The 23,826-nt window shown below is 50.2% G+C and overlaps 1 protein-coding gene across 35 annotated transcripts in view; it reads right to left on the reverse strand.

Annotated features, from left to right (window-relative positions):
* Nucleotides 1-23,826, reverse strand: part of FOXN3 (forkhead box N3) — a 457,141-nt gene that overhangs the window by 228,773 nt on the left and 204,542 nt on the right. For 25 of the 35 annotated variants that reach the window (XM_089322621.1, XM_089322622.1, XM_070065521.2 and 22 more), the window contains one exon: nt 19,366-19,922. In XM_089322621.1, the coding sequence (XP_089178747.1) occupies nt 19,366-19,908 (543 nt within the window). In that variant the 5' untranslated portion in view covers nt 19,909-19,922. Of the gene's footprint in view, nt 1-19,365; nt 19,923-20,267; nt 20,291-20,819; nt 20,896-23,826 lie in introns of those variants that run through there. The other 10 variants (XM_089322625.1, XM_070065509.2, XM_089322624.1 and 7 more) reach the window with 2 other exon arrangements.

Here is a 23,826-nt window from a genome sequence, read left to right on the forward strand (position 1 = left end):
ATTCTATTCTCCCTGTATGTGTGTCTTCTTTTTTTTTTTTTTCATGTATCTGAAGAGAGACACAAAGAGTGCCCATCCACTGATTCACTCCTCAAATGCCTACAACAGGCCAGAGCTGGGCCGGAGCCAAAGCCAGGAGCTCAAGCCTTAATCCAGGACTCCCTTTGGTGTGGCAAGGACCCAACTTCCTTAGCCATCACCGCTGCCTCCCGGGGTCTGCATTAGCAACAAGTCAGAGTCAGGAGCTGGGCACCCAGCCCAGGCACTCTGATGTGAAACAGGTGTCCACCACCAGACCAAACACTCACCCTTCTTTTCTTCTCTATAAGGGCAACAGCTATAATGGCTTGGGGATCACCCTGATCCAGTCTGACCTCATTTTAAACTTGGTTACATTTTCAAAGACCCTATGTCTTTATTTAAAAAATAAATAAATAAATAAAAAGGTGGCGAGGTCACAATTAGTAGCTAGCAAAGATCAGAACCACAACATACATTATCTAGGGACACAACAGCCCACGACACCTGCTCAGACAAGCGATTGTACAGGCACCACGAGAACTCCAACGACACTGTGTCAACCAGCTGCCACTCCCGCAATGATGGTTCACAGATCTCCACTGCTCTCTCCCAGTCACTAAATGTAAGCCCGGCTCTCAGTCTACCATGGCCAGGGGAGGGCCACGAACAAGACTTCCCAGCAAACCACCAGCCCTCGGCACCGGGTGAACGACTGGCACATAGCATGTGAACCCAGCATTTTACATCGTGGCGGGGGGGGGGGGGGGGGGGGAGGTGACGAGATCAGCTGGGATTAGATTTCATGTGATCCAAGCACTGCTCACCAAATCACTAGCTAGCCATGAATGCCACCTGCAGAGACAGCATGCCACAGCGAGGCGCATGCAGAGGAGAGCAAGCCCAGAGCTACCACTTGTGCAGAGCGGGAACTTGGGGAGGAAGGATAAGGCAATCAAGCCCGCCTTCCCAGGTCCGGACTTCCTTCCCTGGGAGTTGAGTAAGGCTTTTTTTGATAAAGGGGCATTGTCTGGAGAAGTTAGAGAAAGAAAGAAACAGCCTCATGTGGACATGCCTGGCCTAAGACATCTGGCAGAGCACACGTTACGCTAAGGGTGCAGGGGGCCACACACACACCTGGAATCCTGCTGCCCCAAGAAGAAGCTGTTTCTCTACTCCCACGGCCTGGCAAGAGGAGGAGAGCACGGGGAAGAGTCTGTCCCACCTGCTGTCTGGGAGCCCCGGGAGAGATCAGAGTCCCCGCTCCGAGGGCCCAGGGGAAGCCCAGCTAACAACCCCCCAGCACGCAGCCTCCTGGGATTTTAATTACGGCCCGGGAAGGGCTTGGGAGGTCACATACAACTGAACTGGGCTGGTCCTGTGTGGGAAAGGGTCTTTTGACAAGGACAGGACTTTATTCCAACGCATCCCCGAAGGCTTTGGGATTCACACACTGGCACACAACCCTGCTGTGGAGGCGGTCACCTCAGGCTCCTCTGCTGTGGGCAGAAACAGTCTCTGGTCACTCTGTGCAGAGGCCGGTTACGGACGCGGACCACGGCCCGGGACTGGCACTCACCCCACGCGTCTAACAAAGCCCGGGGCTGGGGGACAACACACAATCCTCTGTCAGAGGTAATTTGGAAACCACGGCCCAGGGCCAGCTCAGCAGACAGATGAGTCACCCTAAATAAACACCAAATAAACACCGGGGCAGACATGGTGGGCCCACAAGGCAGGGCTGGGGCCTGAGATTCAGAGAGGTTGCAAGGATCATCCCCAGGGCACGATCTGGTTAGAGACCAATTAGGTCAGAACCACATCTGCTAACACCAGTTCGCTGCTCTGTGCGCCATCCAGGCTTTCTTTGCATAAACCATCCCTGGCAACAGACACTGTCAACATTTAAGAAAATGCACAGGCAGCGGCCCTGTGCTGCCCGCCCATAGCACCTGTGCACAGGCGCACGCCGGCTGGCACAACCACTGATCCTTCATGTTTGCCTCTGCCACTGGACTGGAAAGCCCTTGAGGGCAGAGACTACACCTTCTGTGCTCGGTGCCCAGACTCAGCTTGTTGATGAAGCATGTCTGAATGAATGAATGAGCTCAAAGGAAAACACTGTCTGAATGAGTGCATAAGTTCAGAGAAAGTTTAGGGCGCGATACAGGAGTGGTATCATTAAATATTATTACTTATTGTTTATTTGTTTATTTGAAAGAGTGATAGAGGGAGGGGGAGAAACAGAGAGAGATCTTCTATCCACTGGCTCACTCCCCAAATGCCTGCAACAGCCAGGCTGAATCAGGCTGAGGCCAGGGGCCGGGTACTCCACCCAGGTCTCCCACATGTATGGCAGGGGTCCAAGTACTTGGACCATCCTCTGCTGCCTCCCAGGTGCGTCAGCAGGAAACTGGGTCAGAAGCAGAAGTGGGACTTGATCCTAGGCACTGCAATATGGGATGTGGACATTGCAGGTGGCAGCTCAACCCGCTCTACAACAACGCCTGCCCTGAAATGTGGGTTTTCAGGGTCACTCCATGCTGCACCTCCGATTCTTCATCTATAAGCCAACATCATCTTCTAGGATCCCAGCAGAAAGAACCCTACCAAAGCATCATAGGTAATAACCTTAGCAAAGAAGCATCTACTACGCACACCTTCACCTTAACAAAACAGATCATCGAGTGGTGTCTACAGTTAAATAAGCTGCATGGAAAGGGGCCACGCCTCCTGCATGGCATCCTCAGGCCGCCACTGTCTCTCCCATCTGGAGAACACTCCTTGCTCAGCACAAGTAGTGCTAAGACTTGGGCTTCCTCTCTTCATTCGATTAATTCTTGATAAGCTGGTGGTAGTGATGGCAACAACAGGAAGGGTGGCGGCTGCGGGCCAGCAAAGGTAGAAAGAGACAATGACCTGGCCAAACCTATGGTATTAGGGTGGACCAAGAAAACTTAGGAAGCAGTATTCCTCCTTACAGAAAGCCACTCACAGAGGGTACTCAAACCTTACTGACTGTAAACAGTCAAGTGTTCGAAAGGACTGAGCCGAGTATAACGTGATTAACACAACCAGTGGCCTATGGCATATCCATTCTGTCCTGAGATATGTCAGGAGGACCCACCATATGCTAGGCCACACGCTGGTCTCAGGGGATGCGATAATGGGGAAGATGTGGCTCCCCATCCCCCGATTTCAGGGCGAGGAGGAGAGCAGCAAAAGGAGGTCACAGCGGGCAACAGAACCCAGAGATAACCCCTCTGCCAAACATGTGTCAGAAACCACCGGACAAAGCACTTTGGGAACCGAGCCTTGCATGGGGAGGGACGGTCTGGGGAAGGCTTTTCAGAGCTGCCACTCAGGTGGATGCAAAGCTGAGAGGCAGCGTCCAGAAAAGGGAGGAAGCGGAGTCTAAGGAGAGGGAACAGAGTATGCAAAGGAAAGCCGGTCCTGGACTCAGGCCATTTCGGGTGACAGGAGTCCTGGGATTTGCCTCATGGATGGGAGCACCAGAATACTGCCTGGAGAAGAGAACAAAGGAGAACACAGACCCCTCAAACAGAAAGAGATGGGGAAGGAGCAAGGAGCACAGCTGAAAACAGAGAGAGGGGGCAGGGCTACGGCGCAGCGGGTTAAAGCCCCAGGCTGGCATCGCATATTCCAGTCCCGGCTGCTCTGCTTCCAATCCAGCTCTCCGCTATGGCCTGGGAAAGCAGTGGAAGATGGCCTAAGTTCTTGGACTCCTGCATCCGCATGGGAGACCTGGAAGAAGCTCCTGGCTCCTGGCCAGCTCAGCTCTGGCCATTGCAGTCATTTGGGGCATGAACCAGTGGATGGAAGACCTCTCTCTCTCTCTGGCTCTAGCTCTCTCTGTAACTCTTTCAAATAAATAAAATAAATCTTTAAAAAGAGAGAGAGAGAGAGAGACATAATCAAATGCCCTCCATTCTTTGGATCCTAATGTGAACAAACCTCTGGGAATTTTGTTTGTTTGTTTGTTTTTCAATTTATTTGACAGAGATAGAGAGAGACAGAGAGAAAGGTCTTCCTTCCTTTGGTTCATCCCCCAAATAGCCGCTACGGCCGGTGCGCTGTGTCGATCCGAAGCCAGGAGCCAGGTGTTTCCTCCTGGTCTCTCATGCGGGTGCAGGGGCCCAAGTACTTGGGCCATCCTCCACTGCCTTCCCGGGCCACAGCAGAGAGCTGGACTGGAAGAGGAGCAACCGGGACTAGAACCCGGCGCCCATATGGGGTGCCGGCACCGCAGGCGGAGGATCAACCAAGTGAGCCACAGTGCCAGCCCCTGGGAATTTTGTTTTTAACAAATGGGAAAACTTTTAAAGATCAACTGTGGGGGCTGGCACTGTGGCAAAGCGGGTAAAGCTGCCGCCTGAAGTGCTGGTATTCCATTTGGGTGCCGGTTTGAGACCCAGCTGCTCCACTTCCAATCCAGCTCTCTGCTATGGCCTGGGAAAGCAGCAGAAGATGGCCCAACCTCCACCTGTGTGGGAGATCACAGAAGAAGCTCCTGGCTTCTGGCTTCGGATCGGGGCAGCTCCAGCCATTGTGGCCATTTGGGGAGTGAACCAGAGAATGGAAGACCTCTCTCTCTCTCTCTCTCTCTCTCTCTCTCTCTCTCTCTCTCTGCCTCTCTGTAACTCTGCCTTTCAAATACATAAATAAATATAAAAAAAGACTGTGTTTTAGGTGACAACATAAAATCATGGTTACTTTTTGTTTCAGATCTTACGGTGGTTGTGAAGGTATATGCAGGTGTTTTGAGAGTTTTAAACTATTAGAGAGATACTCTGAAGCATTCACAGGTACAATGCTAAGATGTCTGGGATTTACTTCAAAGGAACACAGCAAGCAGGGTGAGAAGTGGAACGGCAAGAGAGAATGCAACAAGATGGGATATGTTAAAGAAACACATGACAAGTGTAGGCCTGAGATGGTTATGCTACAACTTATACATTGTATACATCTGAGGGCTACATTGTTGGTTATGGGCCATTGTGCTACACCCCTGAACAGTCCTATGGCAGAAAGTGAAAGAGACGTCTCATGGGCTCTGCTGAAGAGTCTGCACTTTTCCTCCAGGCCCTGCTTCTCAAATTTCAGTGTAAAAAAGAACTTGCTAAATGCAGATTCCCAGGAGGCGGCACCAGAAATTCTCATCCCATAAGTCTGGGCCAAGGCCCCGAAATGTGCATTTCTGATGAGAGGGGGGTCACAGAGGCACTTTGAACGAAATCACCCCAGGCAATCACTGCATCCTTTAGAGATGAGGGACTTGAGGGGGTCAGGAAAGGGGGCTGGGGGTCAGGAGGCTCGGGAATGACCATCAAACAATGGGGGCCTCCAGAGGGCAGCGGCAGTAGCTTTAGAGAGGAGCGGACAGCTGCAGACGCACTTAGGAGGCACGGTCAGGGGACGAGGTGTGAGGCACAGAAGCAGGCAGGGATGACCTCCAAGTATCCCCCCAGGGACCCAGCCTTACTCCTCAGTGCCTCATGCAAAAGCCTCCACATTCCAAGAATTCAGGAAGTACAGTTGGCCTCCCAGCGATGAACACCATCACACACTTGCTGATCCTGTTGCCTACAGAACCAGAGGGTTAATGGTACCATGCCGACCTCAATGCCAAAGGCAGAAACACCTCAGTCACCACCTCAAACAGGGCGAGAGAAAACTGCAACATCAGTATCAGAACACTCTCCAAGCCAAGGGGCAGCAGGGCGGGTGTGATTCCCTCCTCCGACACCGAAATCCGAGAACAGCCAAGACATTAATAGGAATCGGTGGTACCAACAAATAAAGGCCATGGTCCATTAAAACAGAATTCATGAAGGAAAAAAGTAAGAGCAAAACCCTTAAAATGAGAAAGGGGCTAGAGAGGATGATTTTCTTGCTTTTGGATGTACAAATCTGGTTCAAGTTAGTCAAATCTACAGGAAATCATTCAGTAATGGCCATGGCCTTTTTCCTGCATAAATTTTTGGGCAAGAAGAACTTCTGCTGGGGCGAAAAGGATGCTGCAAAAACTCTCCAAGGCATCAGAGCCGCCAGACTTGCACATGGGGTTGCAGCTAAGCTCAGCAGTGTCCACGGGCTTTGACTGTCTATGGAGCAAAGTCCCAGCTTCTTGGACTGGTGCTTGGGACCCCACCCTTGGCCTCAGTCTACTTCCTCTCTCCATCCCACAGGAATCTTCTGCTTCTGCCCACTGGGGTGAAGGGAAGCAAAGAAGTCCCAGACAGTGGCTCAGCACCTGGCAGCAAGTCACTGACCTTTTACATACCGGCTTGATAGTTGCTGGAAAGACCACGGATATGAACGCTTGCACAATCCCAAACAGGCTCTGTGAAAATGTCACTTCCTGCTTTCTCGCTCTTCCCCCATATGCATTCCCTCCTTTGTGTCCAAGACAATTCTGATGGCCCGAGTGACCTCCTCTCTCGCCCTGTCACCAATCCCAGCCATGGCCACCCCAGAGGAACCAATGAATGTAATTCTGTCTTCTATCTGCACTTCTTTCCTGTGGCATTACTAACCCTCAGGGATCATCTCTCCAATGGATTCCCAACCCATGTTTATTCTGGTCTTTGGCCAATTCCCTGGCAATTGGCAGAAGCCATCCTGTAGCCTTCCTGGTCTTTTTTTATTTTTGCCCAATCTCTTTTTACCTCCAGATCCTGGCATTGAGTCATTAACAGTCTTCCACATTTTGAAAGTACCAGTGTGATGACGTGGGCTGGGACGCAATGGCTAGCAAGAACTATTGCCCAATCTCTTCATCTAGGACATTAAGACAAGGTATGTTGGAGAGCCGACACTGCTATGTGAATCAGGGGGCCAGAGTTCATAACATCTAGTAATCACTCAACCTGGCAATTATAGGCAACCCAGAGGCAGCAGGCAGGAAGAAGTAGCCACCAAAGAAAGAAAAACTTCAGTAGTTTTGCAACTGCCAGGAATGAATGAGAGAAGCACAAAGGGGGCCCAGAACAGCCGGAGACCCCAGCATCTTCATCTCCATCACCTGTGAGACATTCTAGGGGACAGACACCAAAGGAAGGAAGCACACATCACTCACAAGCTCCCTGTTATTCTTACTTTCATTAGGAAAATGTTTTCCGAAGATCAAAGGCTTTCCAGAAAACATTTCTGGTTGGCATTATGTTTCAAGCCCAAGCCTCTGGTCAATCCCAGTGAAGGGATGGTCCAAGCAGGGCTCTGGATCCCGGGGCAGCCACCTGACCCAGGAAGAAGACAGCTCCAAGTTTCTGGAGAGATGGTAGAGAAACCACACAGAGATGGTGGTGCCGACACTGCGGGGCACTGCGGTGACCACAGCACAGGAGTGGGCATCCACACTCCAGCACAGCAAGTCTCCAATGGGAGGAGGCAGGCGTGGAGGGCCAAGGAGAAGAGGCCACGTGCTAACAAGGCTGGCCTAGATCCCCAGAGGAAGGCAGGGACCAGCAGCCACACGGCCACAGTGGGACACAGGGTTCCAGTCGCTGTGGACTTGTGATGTGCTCTGTAGCTCCTCAGCACTGGCCCATGGGATGCGTGATTACAAGCTTGGAACAGGCGCTCTTTGACTTCAGCCGACTGTTGGGTGGCTTTCTTTCCCCTGCAACCAAATGTGCCCTGACTACGGCATTCTCCTGGAAGCTAAACTAAATAAATTTCACCAGGAGATCCCACTTATAATCTATTTCAACTGACAGCAACTACTTTTGTCTGATTTATTACTGCTGTAATCCCCTCCTTCTGGGGGGTGGGGGAAGGGGCTGTGAACTCTTTTAAGGCTGGACTGGGTGACACGGGCCGGTGTGAGCCCTATGTTACAACGCCCTACACGATGCACCTAAACTAGTCTGGTCAGCTTACCCATTCCCTGAAAGCGAGGGAGCTGCCACATCAGTAACTCCGTTGCCAAGGCAACTGCTTACTTTCCATATCAACTGCAAACTCGTTGCTATGGAGACACATACACAAGAAAAATTCCTCTCTCCAGCCAGGGACCAGATGGCAGGGAACTCGCAGAAGTCATGGAGTAGGGGGACTTTGGTAAACGGGATGCTTACCGCAGAGCGTAACTCGTCATAACGGGATGCGACCGTTGCAGAGCGAATTGAGAAGCTACATCCTCACTCCAAAAAAGCCAAAGTTTCTCCTCTTCTGCCTGCAGAACTCCAGGAAGTAACCACAACAGCTACCAGTAAGTCACTGGCACAGTAATTGTGAGTTTCTCTCTCTAAATACAACCTCTTCTGTTTTTATTTGCCACACTAAATATATCTTAAAATGAATTCTCTACTCAAATCCTAATAGGAAGATAACTTCCTATCAGGACTGAAACAGAGGTTTGATTTCTCCCTCTTTTCTGACTGAGAGCTAATCCAGAAAAACTCAAGTCTGCACCACCTTGCACTAACGTGTCCCTGATTCATCATTCTTCCCCAAATTCTCCATGGAGTTTAAAATCCATTGAGTTTAAAACCTCCCAATAGCTCCACTCAGGTGTCCAAACCCCGTGTCTAATTTAACATGGTCTAATTTAACATTTTGTTTCCCTCTGGCCCCATCCCACCTCCCAACCCAAATTTCCCTGTGCACTGTCATCTACAACCTCTGATCCTAGTCCAAGCCAGCATAATTTCCATTCTTCCTTTTTAAAAACTACTTACTTACTTATTTATTTATTTGGAAACTCAAAGTTACGGGCGAGGGTGGAAGAGAGACTGAGGGAGAGAAACCTTCCCTCTGCTGGTTCACTTCCCAGATGGCTGCAACGGCCATCATTGGGCCACACTAACGCCAGGAGCCAGGAGCTTCATCCAGGTCTCCCACATGGCTGATGGGGTCCAAGCACTTGGGTCATTTTCGGCTGCTTTTTCAGGTCATTAGCTGGGAGGTGGTTTGGAACTGGAGAAGCTGGGACACGAATCTGTGCCTATATGGGATGCTGGCAGCTTTACCCGCTACACCCAACACCAGCACCTCCATTATTTCTTACATGCACCACTGGAACAAACCCCCAGTACATATTTCCCTTCCTGCTCCTTTAAAACGTCAAATTCTTCTGTTTCTAACACATTTCCTGCAGGTTTTCTTTCTGTCCCTTGGGATTCTGCACTTGCTTTTCCCTCTGCCCAGAACTTGGCACGACCTGCATCTCTCTTGCCATTCAAGGCACACCCCAGCGAGTTCCTCTGGGAAGCCTCACTCCTCCCACTCCTCCCCAGGACAGGACCCAGTTTTACTTCCCTCCTTGCATGCATCACTATCTGGTCTGTCACCTATCCTGTCCACGTGTGGAACCACTGCTCGGCACACACTGCCTCCTCACCCACAGGACCTCAGCCTGTGGGTGTCCCAGAACCTCCAGGGAGTGCAGCACCCCCAGCTCCGGGCACAGCACCTGGCACTCCACAAACGTGTAGCCTGCACGAACCACTGCTGCAAAAGCTTATGACTGAAGCCACTTCTATTCTCTAAGGGCAGAGTCTTAATCTTTACTTTGCAAACTAAGTGCTCTGCAAGGCCTCAGAAGCACTGCTGCAAATGCCAGTTCTTGCTTTCTGTGACTGCATCTATGGAGAAGCACAAAGGAACTTGCGCTGGGTGAAGTATCACTCTGGGAGCACTCAGTGTGACCCTGGCTCCCAGCTCTGGGTCAAGCCGCCTGGACTCCGAGCCCTGGAGACTCCACAAGTTCTTGTCCCCTCGACTACAGCCATGAGGAGAGAGTGGGCGCTCACATGACTCGGGCGCTACTTCTAAAAACACACTGTGTGCAAATGCTCTGCGAGCTGCTGTCTGCTGCCTAATGACATTAGTTCAGCCACTTATCTGTCCCGTCCCTGGAGAAGGACATTCATAGCCTTCTAGGAGGCACTTCACAGAGCTGCAATAAACGGAGGAAACACTGAACTGGACCCCATGGGGCCCGGTGGAGGGGGGGTGGTGTCCCCCACACCCTGGGAGGCCGAAAGGCAGAGAAGGAGAGGTAATTGGAGAGCCTTTCCCCTGAGAAGCTGCCCATATTGACTATCTCCCACTGAGTTCACAAGCACAGGTACTCAAACAAGCACACACACACACACACATACACACAGGTTTCATCCTGCTCCGGGAACTCTCTCTAATCTTACAGAGCAAACCATCAAGCGATTATTAATAAGAATGACTTCACACCACTCTCCATCTTCAACCGTATATGTCCCGGCTTTTCTTCTTATCACACTTGGCACGGACTGCATCTTCAGCTCTATCAAACTATGGCTTTTGAAGATTTTAAATGCAATTTAACTAGACTATCTTGAAGCAAACCTTGATTAGCTGGAATGTTTAAAAAAATGGGCCAGGGAGCAGGTGTTGTGGTGCAGCAGGTTAAGCCGCTGCTTGGGATGTTGGCATCCAGTATCAGGGGGCTGCTTGGAGTCCCAGTTACTGCACTTCTGATCCAGCTTGTTGCTAATGCATCCTGAGAGACAGCAGGCAGTGATGGCTCAGGTGCGAGGGCCCCTGACACCCACATGGGAGACTTAAATGGAGTTTTGGGCTCCTGGCTTTGGCACAACCCAGCCCTCGCTGTTGTGGGCATTTGAGGAGTGAACCAGCAGATGAAAGATTTCTCTGTGTGTGTGTGTGTGTATCACTCTGCCTTTCCAGTACATGAAAGTAACTAAGACATTTTAAAAATAATAAAAAGTGTTGGCATTGGTGCTTTACTTAAGCTCCTAGAGCAATGTAAAGTCTTCCTTGGGGCCAGCCGTGTGGCACAGTGGTAAAGACACTGCTTGTGATGCCAGCATCCCCTAGCAGAGGGCCTATTCAAGTCTCCCCATCCAGGGCTGGTGTTGTGGTGCAGCAGGCTAAGCCTCCACCTGCAATGCCGCTGTCCCATATGGGAGCCGGTTTGAGACCCGGATGTTCCTCTTCTGATCCAGCTCCCTGCTAATGCAGCAGAGGATAGCCAAGAAGCGAAAGCCTTTGCAATCCAGGAAACCAGAGGTAACAGGAGACTGGTGGCCCATGAACAGGACGGCATTCTGCAAGAACAACTCACGTCAGGTCCTACAGTGTGAACACTGGAGGCTACTGGGGAAATCACTATGGCCGAAGGGTAACACAGGGCAAGTTAAATACACTCGTTGAGGGAAGCAGCGAACAAGTGAAAATGACAAGCATGGAGAAGAGGAACGGAACACTTCAAAAGATCCAGGAAACTAAAATCTGTTGACTAAAGACCTAAATAATCAAAGCCAACATTACCATAGCCTTTTAAAAAAATTCATCTTCACAGGTGCAAAATGAGTCCACTGGGAAGGTAATATCACGTCCTATTAAATCTAAAACCTCCCGCGAGCTAGCCAAGATTTAAGAGCATTAGGATGACCCAGGGCTCCATGCAAGAGCACAGATTAATCTGAAGAACCCATAACTTTTTGTGAAAAAAGCAAAACCCAGGACTTTCCAACAGGAGGTCAGTGTGGCAGCTTCCTGTATTATTTACTGCAGAGAATTATCCAGCAGCTAAAATGATTTCAAACTCAACAGGGAAGGCTCTGAAAACAATTTCTTGTTGGTTGGCTCTCTGGGCGATACCTCAATGAACAGGCATCTGGTAGACCTACTGGTGTGCAACAAAACCCTACCAAAGAGAATGCAACATTGTCTCAACAGTAATGAGGGCAGATAGGAGAGTGGCATCCTCAGGCCCAGGAGAACCAAGCTTCCCACAAGTCTGGTACAGACTCATGGGGGTCAATTGTGGAGACTTGGAAGGGCAGCGCATCTGTGAAAGGCCAGAAAAGCAACAGGTGCAACACACACAGCAAACGAGGGCAAGAGCAGAGAAGTAGGGGCTTTCTCTGGAGAAGGAAGGTTCTGTGGAAGCCTCATTGGACAGAGGCCCGCTCCGCTCAACTGTGTGTCCCTTTAGCACTCACGATGGTAGGTACTTTTAAGAGTTTGCTGAATGAATGAGCAAACAATGAACAGTTGGCAAGAGCAACAACAGAAACGGGCCCCACCAGGGCATTCGACTGGAGGAAGCACGAAGCAGCAGAATCCAGAAGGACCCAAGGGTATGATGGGCTGGGGAGCGTGTGCCAAGGGCACTACACCACCCTCAGGGATCCCACTCATGTGAAAAGCTTCCTACGTGAGCACCCGTGACACGCAGTCTGCTTAGTGCAGGCTCTGCCGAGACCCTGGTCAAGTCCCAACCTCCTGAGGTTGACTCTGTGTCGGCTTAGACCACAGGAGCACAAAGCAGCCGGGGGGCAGCGGGCAGTGGGCACTGGGGAGGACAAGGCTGTCTTGCCAGAGCGGTTTCTGAGGCAGCCCCAGCTCGAGGGTGAACGAGACCGCCAAGCGGCCCAGGACCACAGAAGTACCTTACACCCTCTACACACCTCACCACGTTTCTGCAGGTGCACCTATCGGACATCACCTCCATCAGGTCTAGGCTGTGCCATTTTTCAAAAGAGAACTGTTGATCAAAATATTAACAAGCCATCTTTCCCTTCTGAAATGACCACCAGTGACACAGGTATGGTGACCAGGGCCACAGGAAAGGAAACGTTCTGGACCCCACATTCACACCACTAACAAGAGGGAATGGCAGGCCATTGGGGTTTGCTGCCTGTCAGCTGGAGGTGCAGCCTCATCTTCAAATTTTGAAAAGGAATCCCATCAACCAGGAGGGTAAAACAAACAGCACAGGGGCAGGGAGTGGAGGGAGAACTTGTACAAAGAGTGTCTATGCAAGGAGGAGGGGTTTTCTGCGTGGGTCAGATCCCAGCACAGGGGTCCAGTGAGGCAGGAGGCCTGGGACGGAGCTTGCGAACCAGAAGCTGAGAAGGCAGTGATACACACTGTACGAATGCAAGGCCATTATGTGTACTGACAAAGATAGAATTTGGTCCCATCGCAACAGCGCAAATACAGCCTCTGTGTTTACCTTGCTCTATCTTGCATCCCCGCAGTTAATTCTGGGTTTATCTGGGTTATTTTAATCCCTGATAGCCCATGTTCGTAGAACACTTAGAGGAAGTATGCGGAGATCATCTACCATGACCGACCACTAAACTGAGCAGGTGTAACACAGTACAATGGGTGAGCATGGGTCCTGCAGAACTGGTGGGAACCAGAGGGAGCAGCTGGACTGCCGCTTACCAGCTGCATGATCTCCAGCACGGTACCTGTGCCCTCAGAGACTAACTCCTCTTCTTCTGTGAGAAGGAAAATAACAGGCCCTCCCTCGTAGGGATGTAGAAAAGAAGAATGGGATATCGCACACGGAAAGCACAGAGCAAGTGCCAGAAACGTCCACCACTGTTCTAAGTGTTTCCTTACCTTTCCCAGGTCCCAAGCCCCATCAACAATCTAAAAACAAAGCAAACAGAATCATGGGATCCTGGGAGAACTAAAGCCCCCAGGATAAAAAGTCCTGAGTACTATCAGGTCCTGCTTCTGTGCATGAACAAACAGAACCCCCAAGACAGGCAGCTGCTGATGGTATCAAAACCAGCACCCAAGGGTGGGCATCTGTACAGCTGTTAAGTTACCATACAGGGTGCCACACCCCAGGTGAGAGAGAGTCCAGGGGTTCAAGCCCCATCTCCGCTTCAGACCCAACTTCCTGCTAATGCTCACCCTGGAAAGCAGCAGGTGGTGGCTCAGGTCCCTGGGTCCCTGCCACTCAAATGGGAGATCCAGGCTGAGTTCCAGACTCCTGGCCTTAGCCTGGCCCAGCCTCAGCTGTCAGCAGACATGTGGGAAATGAGTCAGGGAATGAAAGGTCTCTCCCCCCACCCCCGCTCTCTCCTTTCGAAACAAACAACAATATCTACAACAAAACAAACAACAATATCTACAACAAAGTCCCTAGCACCCAGGGTCCTGCCTTCCAGTTCAGACCTCTTTCAGCCAACAAGTAACTGTCTACTTTTGTAAGGCATTAGCTAAGGTTGCACTCAAAGCACTCAGCTCTGGACATAACACACTTCTGTCCAGTGTACCCTTTATAAGCCTTCTGGTAACAATGTGTTTTGTTAATGTGGTAAGAGAACAAGTGAAGAAAAAACACAAAAATAGAAGCCCACATACCTCAGCCATTACAACCCAGTCCATAAGGAAGAACTGTCCTTTACTTTGTGTTTACGAGTACTCAGACATGCTAATCTTACAGCCCTAAGGTCCATATTGAGGAGGTATAAAATACAATGCCGGGGCTGACGCTGTGGCAAAGCAGATTAAGCACCCACCTGCAGCACCAGCAACCCATATGGGCGCCAGTTCAACTCCCGGCTGCTCCACTTCTGATCCAGCTCCCTTCTAATGCACCTGGGAAAGCAGTGGAAGATGGCCCAAGTACTTGGGCCCCTGCACCCATGTGGGAGACCCAGATGAAGCTCCTGGCTTTGGATCGGCCCCTGCTCTGGCCATTGTGGCCATTTGGGGGGGTGAACCAGCATATGGAAGATATCTCTCTCTCTCTCTCTCGCTCTCCCTCCGCCCCTCTGTAACTCTGCCTCTCAAATAAATAAGTAATTCTTTTTTTTAAAAAAAAATACAATCCCAGACTTCAAACTGTACCTGGTTTGACTTGGGCAAGAGACAAAACCCTAAGAGGAAAGGCAGATGTGGAACAATTCTACGTAGGAACTGCTGACCTCACGTGAACCCAGCGCCAGCTCTCAGCACCCCTGCGAGCAGGTCCACCAGGCCTCAAGAGGGACCTGAAGCCATCTATAAAGCCCTCTGGGGGAAGCAGAGCGATTCAGTGCTTACCAAGTAACAGGAAATTCCAGTGGACAGAGGAACAAGTTAAAAGAAATCACAAGGAGGTAAACACAAGTGGGGACATTCCTGGAGTCCAACCCATGGCTCTCCTTAACAAGGGCATGAGACAGGGGAGAGCAGAAGGCATGCTGGAAATTAAAACAAACTTAAAAGACATCACAGTCGAAGGTAAACCACGGTTGGATCCTAAGTCAAACAAACACTGTGTAAACAATCCAGGCTATCTGAGGAGAGGCAGGCAGTTAGTCTAACGGGAAAGATGTCCTCTTCCTGTACTGGGATGCCTGGGTTCTAATCTCCACCTTCGAATCCAGGCTACCGTGCACCGTGGGAGGTGGCGGCGATGGCTCAAGTGACTGGGTTCCTGCCACCCCCACGGGAGAACTGGATTGAGCTCCCTGCTCCTACTTTCTTTGAAGACTTTTAGGGATCAAACCAGCAGATAGCAACAATCTCTCTCTGCCCCTCAAATAAACAAGTGAATAAGGGTATCTGAGTGTGTTCCTGGCATTAGGGGACTCCAAAGAAATTATTCATTTCGCTTGAGCTGTGGGGTGCAGATTACTGGTTTGGGGAGTATGCAAGAAATCAGTAAGTTTTCTTGTACATACTGAAATATATTGCAGTAAAATTAAATGTGATCCAGAATTCGCTTCAAAATATTCAAAGGAGGAACAACAAAAAGAATGAAGCAAAGTAAGCCCTGGTTAACCAGTGAAGCTGGATGCGGGTCATGGGGGTGATGAGTAACAGACTCATACACCACTCTCTCTACTTCTATGTATGTTTGAAACAGTCCGTGACTTAAAAGTAAGGGGCCGGGGTCGAGGCACAGCAGGTTAAGCTGCCACTTTCAACATCAGTGTCCCATACAGAAGTCCCAGCTGCTCTGCTTCTGCTCCAGCTCCCTGCTAATGCGCCTGGGAAAGCAGCAGAAGATGGTTCAAGTGCTTGGGCCCCTGCACCCAGATGGGAGACCTGGATGGAGTTCTAGGCTGGCCCAGTCCTGGCTATTACGGTCATTTGGGGAGTGAACCAGCAGACAAAAAAACTTTGTCTGTATGTCTGTCTCTCTCTGTCACTCTCTCAAAGAAACAAATCTTACAAAAAAAAAAAAAAAAAAAAAAGGAGAAGAAGAAGAAAAGAAAGAAGAAAGCCCATCTATTTTGAAGTCGTTTAAGACCTAAAATGGCAACAAAACTGCCTACTACACCCTGACTAATTCATCAATGCAATCTCAGTGATCAGAAAAATTTCAAGATGCACCTGGCTCAGGGATTCCAAGACCTGGCCGCCATGAAAAGCCCCTCCCAAGCCACCTCAGAATCCACCTCCCCAGTGAGGACCCAAGAAAGGACAGTGCTGTTAAGTGTCGCAGGTGGATTCTGATGCAATCAGTGTGGCCCCTCTTGCAACAGCTGAGCCCAACAGCTGCCAGTGGGGTAGGGTGCCAAGCCCTCAGGGCCAGGGACCACACAGGATTCCACGTTCTCACTGCTATGCCCAGCTTAAACATGTCCTGCATTTTTGAAAGAACAAAACAAGTGAATGCAGGTTGGAGGCCTGGGATAGAAAGGACACAGGACACTATGGAGGACACAGAGAGGGTATAGGGAGATCCAAAAAGACGGACGCCTTGGTGTCCCCCAGAGGAGGGCATCGTGGGGACTGACAGGCGACCTAATGGGAAAAGATGGTTGCACCATCTTTGGGACATCACTTGTGTTCAGGGTCACCTAATCATAAGTTGTTTTATTTCAGGGCCGGTGCTGTCACGTAGTGGACTAAGGCTCCGCCTGCAGCGCCGGCACCCCATATGGGCGCTGGTTCGTGTCCCAGCCATTCCTCTTCTGATCCAGCTCCCTGCTGTGGCCTGGGAAAGCAGTGAAAGATGGCCCAACTCCTTGGGCCCCTGCATCAGCGTGGGAGACCCAGAAGAAGCTCCTGGCTTCAGATCAGCTCAGCCCTGGAGAGTAGACCAGTGGAGGAAGACCTTTCTCTCTGTCTCTGCCTCTCTATAACTCTCAAATAAATAAGTAAAATCTTTAAAAACAAAATGGAATGGCTAAGCCAGGGCACACAATTTGCAAGGCTTCCATTCTCACCTTTGTCTAATGCATTTCGCACCAATATTTGGGTGTATTTAAGTCACCGTACTGAAGCTAAACCTCAGAGTGGGAGCTACGGCCAAGAACAATTCCCCGGGGAGAAACAAGTGTACCTGGAGGACTGACGGGGCTGTCGCTGGGCAAAGTATCAGAGCGAAAACATCCCATTTCACTCGGCGAGCCTAGCAGAAAACCCCAAGTGAACGGGCCAGGGCCAGTGTCCCATCAGCACAGACCACAGAGAAGCATACTCAGGAGTCTGCAGGGGTCACAGCAGCCACCAGCTGGCCTGCAGGGACCCCAGGGAAAGAGGAAAATCTCACAGCCCTTGCTTGTTCCACGCCTCACAAACACTGGGAACAACCTCCCAACCAGAAAACTGACTAGCACTTGATCAGATACACATCGACACAAGTCAGGATGGCTAAGAAGCCAGAACTCAGCAGTTCATAATATTAACAATCTCAAGTTTAAAACCGCCCCCTTTCAACAGCTGATGTCTCTGTCTATCCAGAGTGACAACTGGCACAGCCAGAAAACATGACTCCCAGAAACCAGTGCAGGTTGAGGGGCCAGGGGGCAGGGCAGGGGGGAAGGGACAGAGTTCTTTCAGGTGTCCCAAACACACACCAGCCACCAGGGCTGACAGACGAGTCCTCCCAAGTCTTGCTGCACACTTGGGAGTTGGTCTTGTTTAACATTTCAGAGTGTGCATTTGCTAAATTACTTTTATGTGCAGCAGCATTATGTCAAACACGGAGACACAGGCACGCAGGAACTTGTAGAATGGTTTACAGCATGGACACGCGGCCCTGGGGGCTCAGCACTTTCTCCTCTATGTTCTAGGTAGGGGAATGCTTTCTCAGACCTTGCCCGCCACGGGGACTCCCGCACGCAGAAGCTTCTCACACCACCAGCTCGGTTCTTCAAGGAGAGCAGTGAGATTCTCTTCAGTTCAAAGAATGATTTTCAAACACGCATCAGAGCCAAGTCCAGAAGTGGGTCTCCAAACGCCCAAACTGGGATGCCCGGGGCGGGGGGGGGTGGGGTGGACTTGTGGGAACAGAAGGCTCCTCCTACTTGATGACAAGCTGTTCCAGTTACCTAACAATACACACCTGGGGAAGGAATATGCACATTCACACATAGACCCAGCTCCTTTGTACCTGGCGCCCTCTTCCTTGCCTACAACCCTGCCCCTCTTCCCTCCAGCCCTGCCTCTCCATCCTCAGGAGCACTGCCACTCCTACGCTCCAAAGTCAAGGACAACAGCCCTGGGCTCCACAAAGTCATTTCTGGAGAGAAAGAAATTAAAGACCCCCAACCTTGCCTGGCTATTGACACCCCACAACAGTGGCTCTGCACCCAAACCTGAACTTCAAAATGCATGAAAACAAGACACCTGCTGCACACAGCTGCATCACCAACATATAATGCAAGGCCAGAAACCCCAGTCCCATGAAAACGCTGCACAGGGAATTACACTGGCAACTTATTGTCACCGTAGCTATCTCACTTCTCAGACCTTTTCAGGTGACAGTTTTCTTTTCCAGGTCTCACGGTGGACTGCAGTCCTATTGTTCCTAGTATATTCCATCTAAGAAAAGCAAATAATCAAAACCATCTTTCCCTAGCCAACCACGAAGCACAAGCTAAGGCTTTAAAGTCAAAATTCAACTTTTTTAAAGTCAGTCTCTAATGAGAACCTTACCCGGAGCCAATTTTTCATACTCACAGAATTACAAAGTTGCCACAGTCACTTTCCAGGATATTTCAAAAAGCTCATGGAAAATAGAATTAAAAGATAAGTTTATTTTGATGTAAAAATTTCTTGGAAATCCACACATAGTTTTTTCATAATATGCATCTTCCATAAACTTTTTGAAGGATCCTCACATGCACCAGCTTCATAAAAGGTTACCTGCAACACATGCTTCTGTTTGGCTTAGGCAGAGATAAGGACGTGCAAGTCTCCTCCAAATGCGCGTTACTGTCCACTGATTCCAGAACCCTGGAGAAGCTGCCTGTATCCGAGCTGAGAAGTATTCAGAAAGAAGAGTGATGCCATGTTTTTTTTTTCTTAATGGCCACCCTTTGATGACAGATCTTTGCTTGAAGCCTAAAACGGAAGTGGCCCATCCACACGGAGGGCACACCCTCTGGATCACAGTGCTGATGGGAACCACACCGATGGGAAACCTCAACATGCACAGATACTAAAAACCACACAACTCAATGCTTAAGAAAAGGAAGGTATTCGCCACCCTCCACAAGAAGGAAAATGAAATCCACCTACAACAGCTACCTCAGCATGGTCAACAGAGATTCATTTTTTAATGGAGAAAAATTATAACCAAAAAAGCAAAAAACAGAAAGCACTGAACTTGAGTTCTGGACGCAAGAGGCTTACCTGACTCCGCTCCTTGTCCACTTTCTTAAAACACTTATTCAACGACAAATTATGTCTCACTGAGTTCTTCCACCCAGTAGGCGCGTTTGCAAAATACGGGAAATGTTCCAAGATCCAGTTGTAAATATCCTTCACGGGCAGGCGCTTGGTCGGAGAGTCCTCGATGGCCATGAATATGAGGCAGCTGAAGGAGTAGGGCGGCTTGCAGTTGGGGTTCTGCCTGGCATCGTAGGGAAGGTCGGAGCGGGCCGGGGACGGGGGCGTGTCGTCGTCCAGGTCCTGGACGGGGCTGACGCTCCTCAGCACCGGCTCCCCAAAGCTCTTCAGCAGGTTCTTGCTCTCGTGCAGCCAGTTCAGGTTGGTCAGCTCCTCATCTTCCATGGCCCCCTCCTCTTGTTTGATGTCGGGCAGGGAGAAGTCGAGGTCATCGTCTTCCTGAAGGGCCTTGGAGAAACCGCTGCCCCGGTAACACTGACTCAGTCCGCTGGGGACACTAATCCCTGAGCTTTCTGGCTTCTTACTGGGAGGCATGACTGGACCCATTTACGTGAAGGCTCCTGGGAAAGACACGGCAAAGAAAGGAGGAGTTGGTGAAACCCAGACCTGGCCCTGCCCCCCCTTCACTCCCCAGCTACATGGGGATCCCACCTCATGACCCCACACTGAGCCACACAAACCACAATCCCACCGTGTGGAGAACCACTGAAGGCCGGCGCCGCGGCTCACTAGGCTAATCCTCCGCCTAGCGGCGCCGGCACACCGGGTTCTAGTCCCGGTCAGGACGCCGGATTCTGTCCCGGTTGCCCCTCTTCCAGGCCAGCTCTCTGCTGTGGCCAGCGAGTGCAGTGGAGGATGGCCCAAGTGCTTGGGCCCTGCACCCCATGGGAGACCAGGAAAAGCACCTGGCTCCTGGCTCCTGCCATCGGATCAGCACGGTGCGCCGGCCGCAGCGCACCGGCCGCGGCGGCCATTGGAGGGTGAACCAACGGCAAAGGAAGACCTTTCTCTCTGTCTCTCTCTCTCTCTCTCACTGTCCACTCTGCCTGTCAAAAAAAAAAAGAGAACCACTGAAAAGAAGCCGATGCCCCTTAAACAAAACAAGAAAACATTCACAGCACCCGGGGGATGGTGGTGTGGTGTAATGGGTAAAGCTGCCAACGTGTATCACCAGCATCCCATATGGGCACCGGTTCACATCCCAGCTGCTCCACTTCCCATACAGCTCCCCTGCTAATGCGCCCGGGGAACACAGCAGAGGATGGCTGCAGTGCTTGGGCCCCTGCACCCACGTGGGACACCTGGCTCCTGGCTTTGACCTGGCCCAGCTCTGGCCACTGCAGCCATCTGAGGAGTGAACCAGCAGATGGAAGCTTTCTCTCTGTCTTGCCCCCCCCCGCCCCCGTAACTGTGCCTTTCAAATAAGTAAATCTTTAAAAAATATGTATTTATAGTACCTTTAATGTGCAAATGCCTCATAGAATAGCAAATTCCACAATGACTTCTTCCTAGAGCTATGCAAACTCTGCAACCCTGGCGAAAAAAACAGATTATTTCTTGATGCCTCCACTTTTCTGTAATACACACATATATGGTCGTTCAAGTTTCATAATAAACACTGTAAGTGCAGTGTTGGGGTCAGTGCTGTGGTGTAGCAGGAAAAGCCGCCACCAGCAGTGCCAGCATCCCATATGAGCGCCAGTTCGAGATTCAGATTCTCCACTTCTGACCCAGCGCTCTGCCACGGCCTGGGAACGCAGTAGAGGAAGGTGCAAGTGTTTGGGCCCCTGCACCCAAGTGAGAGACCTGGAAGAAGCTCCTGGCTCCTGGCTTCGGATCAGCCCAGCTCCAGCCATTACGGCCATCTGGAGAGTGAGTCATCAATGGAAGACCTCTCTCTCTCTCTCTCTCTCTCTCTCTGCCCCTGCCCCTGCCTCTCTGTAACTCTGCTTTCAAGTAAATAAATAAATCTTGAAAAAAAATAAAATAAGTGAAGTGCACAATTCCTGTTGCTTTGTTATTGGTCTTGGTTAGCTTCTCAAGAATAGAAAATACCTGTAAAAAGGACAGTTGTTTTAGATTAATTTCAGCCATTTCCACATAAAAATCACTCCCAATGGCCTTAGAATTAAAGCTGCGGCCACAGCGAGCACCAATCTGGTTGTTGTTTCCCATCCCCCCCACAAAACTCAATACCAAAAACTGCAACTGTGATGATGATGCAAGTCTAAAGAGGGATGAGAGAAAAATGCTGTGCAGATTCAGACTAGAAGAAGTAGTGTGCTGCATTTTATTGGGATACTATACCCAGGAGGAAAAAGATAAGAACCTCAGGCCACACACAAATCAATGCGAACAAAAGGGGCAGGTGTGGTGGCACAGCAGGTTAAGCCTATGCTGGGGATGCACCTGGGATCAAACCCCACCTCCAGTACTGATCCAGCTTCCTGCTAACGTGCCTGGGAGGCGGCAGCTGATGGCTCAGGTACTGGGGTTTCCGGCACCCACAGGACAGACCTGGATGGAATTCCAGGCTCCTGCCTCTGGTAGGTCGCTGTGACCATTTGGGGAATGAACCAGCAGATGAAAGATCTCTCTTTTTTTCTGTCTCTCTGCCTTTTAAACTTCACCACCACAACAAAAGAATCAGTGAAATACATCAGGAGAGCAACAGGCAGCTTCCAGGCAGGAAGGCAAATGCAAGAAAAATTGCTACAGAATTCTAATCCCTGCCATCCCCCGCCAGCCACCATTCCCATTTTTCGTTTTAATCAATGACAAAGAACAGGGAGTAAAATAATATCTGATGAGAAAAGAAAAGGAGGTGGCGAGTCCACAAACAGAGTAACCCCTACAGATGCACAAGCATGTCCGGTCCCCAGTGTGAGATAGAAGTAACAGTCAAGATAACGAGAACGGGCTCCCACTCTCCTTTGTAGAGCTAACACAATGTGCTGGGCTTAAGAGTGTCTGTTTTTAATTTCTGCAGTCAACTAGAAGAATGAACGCAACAAAGGCAAAGACATGAGCACTCCAAATCTCTAAATGTCCATTAACACTCCATCTAAAGTAACCGCCATGTTATCCGGGGAAGCCCCAAGATGGGATTCCATAGAGCACAATGTGGGGGGCCAAGAGTGCCCGGGCCGGCAGCCCTCTCCTCCTCCCCAAAGGTGGACAATGTAAGGGAACCTCCAAAAGGTCCAGGAGAAATACAAGTAAAAGTTAAGTTTATGCTGGTGCAAAAAAAAATTTAAAAATCCACACACTTTTTTCTTTCACAATACACATTGTCTGCAGACTTTCAGACGATCCGTCCTTTGCATGGATCCCCAAAATGTTCTGTACCAACATACACTTATTTTCTAATTCCATTTTCCATGAACTTTTGGAAGTCCTCTCGTTTGCACGGAGCCAGGGCGTCCTGCAAAGAAATAGGGGGACGCTAGGCAGGTGCTGCTGTGAGATGCCTCATTCTAAGGAGAAGAAACTTCCAAGGGCTGACAGGAGCTCAGGTTCACCCACAGACAAGGACACAACCCCGAGCAGTACACGACACACTGCTGAAAAACAAATCGGGCTTCGTATCTTTAGGTCTGGGGACCTCACAGGGCACAACCTGACACCGCTTCTAACTTTTACACAAACGAATCAAAACCAGGCTTCTCTCTCAAGGACCCCTCCGAGCCCAGCGGAAAATGTTCCTCACACAGCCCGAGCACAAAAGACAAGCACTGAGCCGCCAAAGTCCACTTCTGCTCCCAATGAAAGTTTTATGTCTCCTCAGCTTCCAAACAGGAAAATTATATCATGGCTGACAGTAAAGTAATTTAATTGCACTGTTGCCATGACAACGTGCTGCTCTCTTTCTTTTTAATTTGCTTATTTGTCAGCAGCTTCCCAAAGGAACTAACACACGATTCTCCATGTTTTCTTTTGTTTTAAACAAACACTGCCAGCGAGGTGCTTTTATTAGAAAAATGGCACGGTCAAGAAGAAAGGGTTTGCGGGTGGAGGTGGAGGGTTCAGCGGTTCTGGATCGTTTTTTCTGCTTTGTGTAAGGTCCCCTCGCACTCTGCAACTGTCCGCAGGAGCCCCACACACCCCGCAGGTTACGGCAACCGTAAGCAAGGCTGCTGAGCCCAACAGTTCCATGCAAAAAAAAAAAAAAAAAAAAAAAAACAGTTCCCAGAAACCGCAGCTGAGGAGTTTTCCATTATTATACTCTAACTGCATAATTCGCCCAATCTTTTTCTCCCTCTTATTTCGGAGAAAGGTCATGTGAGCCTGCAATGGAGCCAACATTTCCAACCTGCTGCCAACAGGGTTACTGCACCAGACACGCAAACAGCCAGGCGCGGGCCACCTCTCCGCAACTTTTCGGCGCGGTGTCGAGTTCGCTACACACACACCCGCTCGCTTTGCTTTTTGGTGACGACCCGCTCCGCTTCCTTCTCTGAAGGG

Source organism: Oryctolagus cuniculus, chromosome 20, assembly GCF_051225735.1.
Source record: "Oryctolagus cuniculus isolate XC-2025 breed Fujian yellow rabbit chromosome 20, ASM5122573v1, whole genome shotgun sequence".
Classification (NCBI taxonomy): domain Eukaryota; kingdom Metazoa; phylum Chordata; class Mammalia; order Lagomorpha; family Leporidae; genus Oryctolagus; species Oryctolagus cuniculus.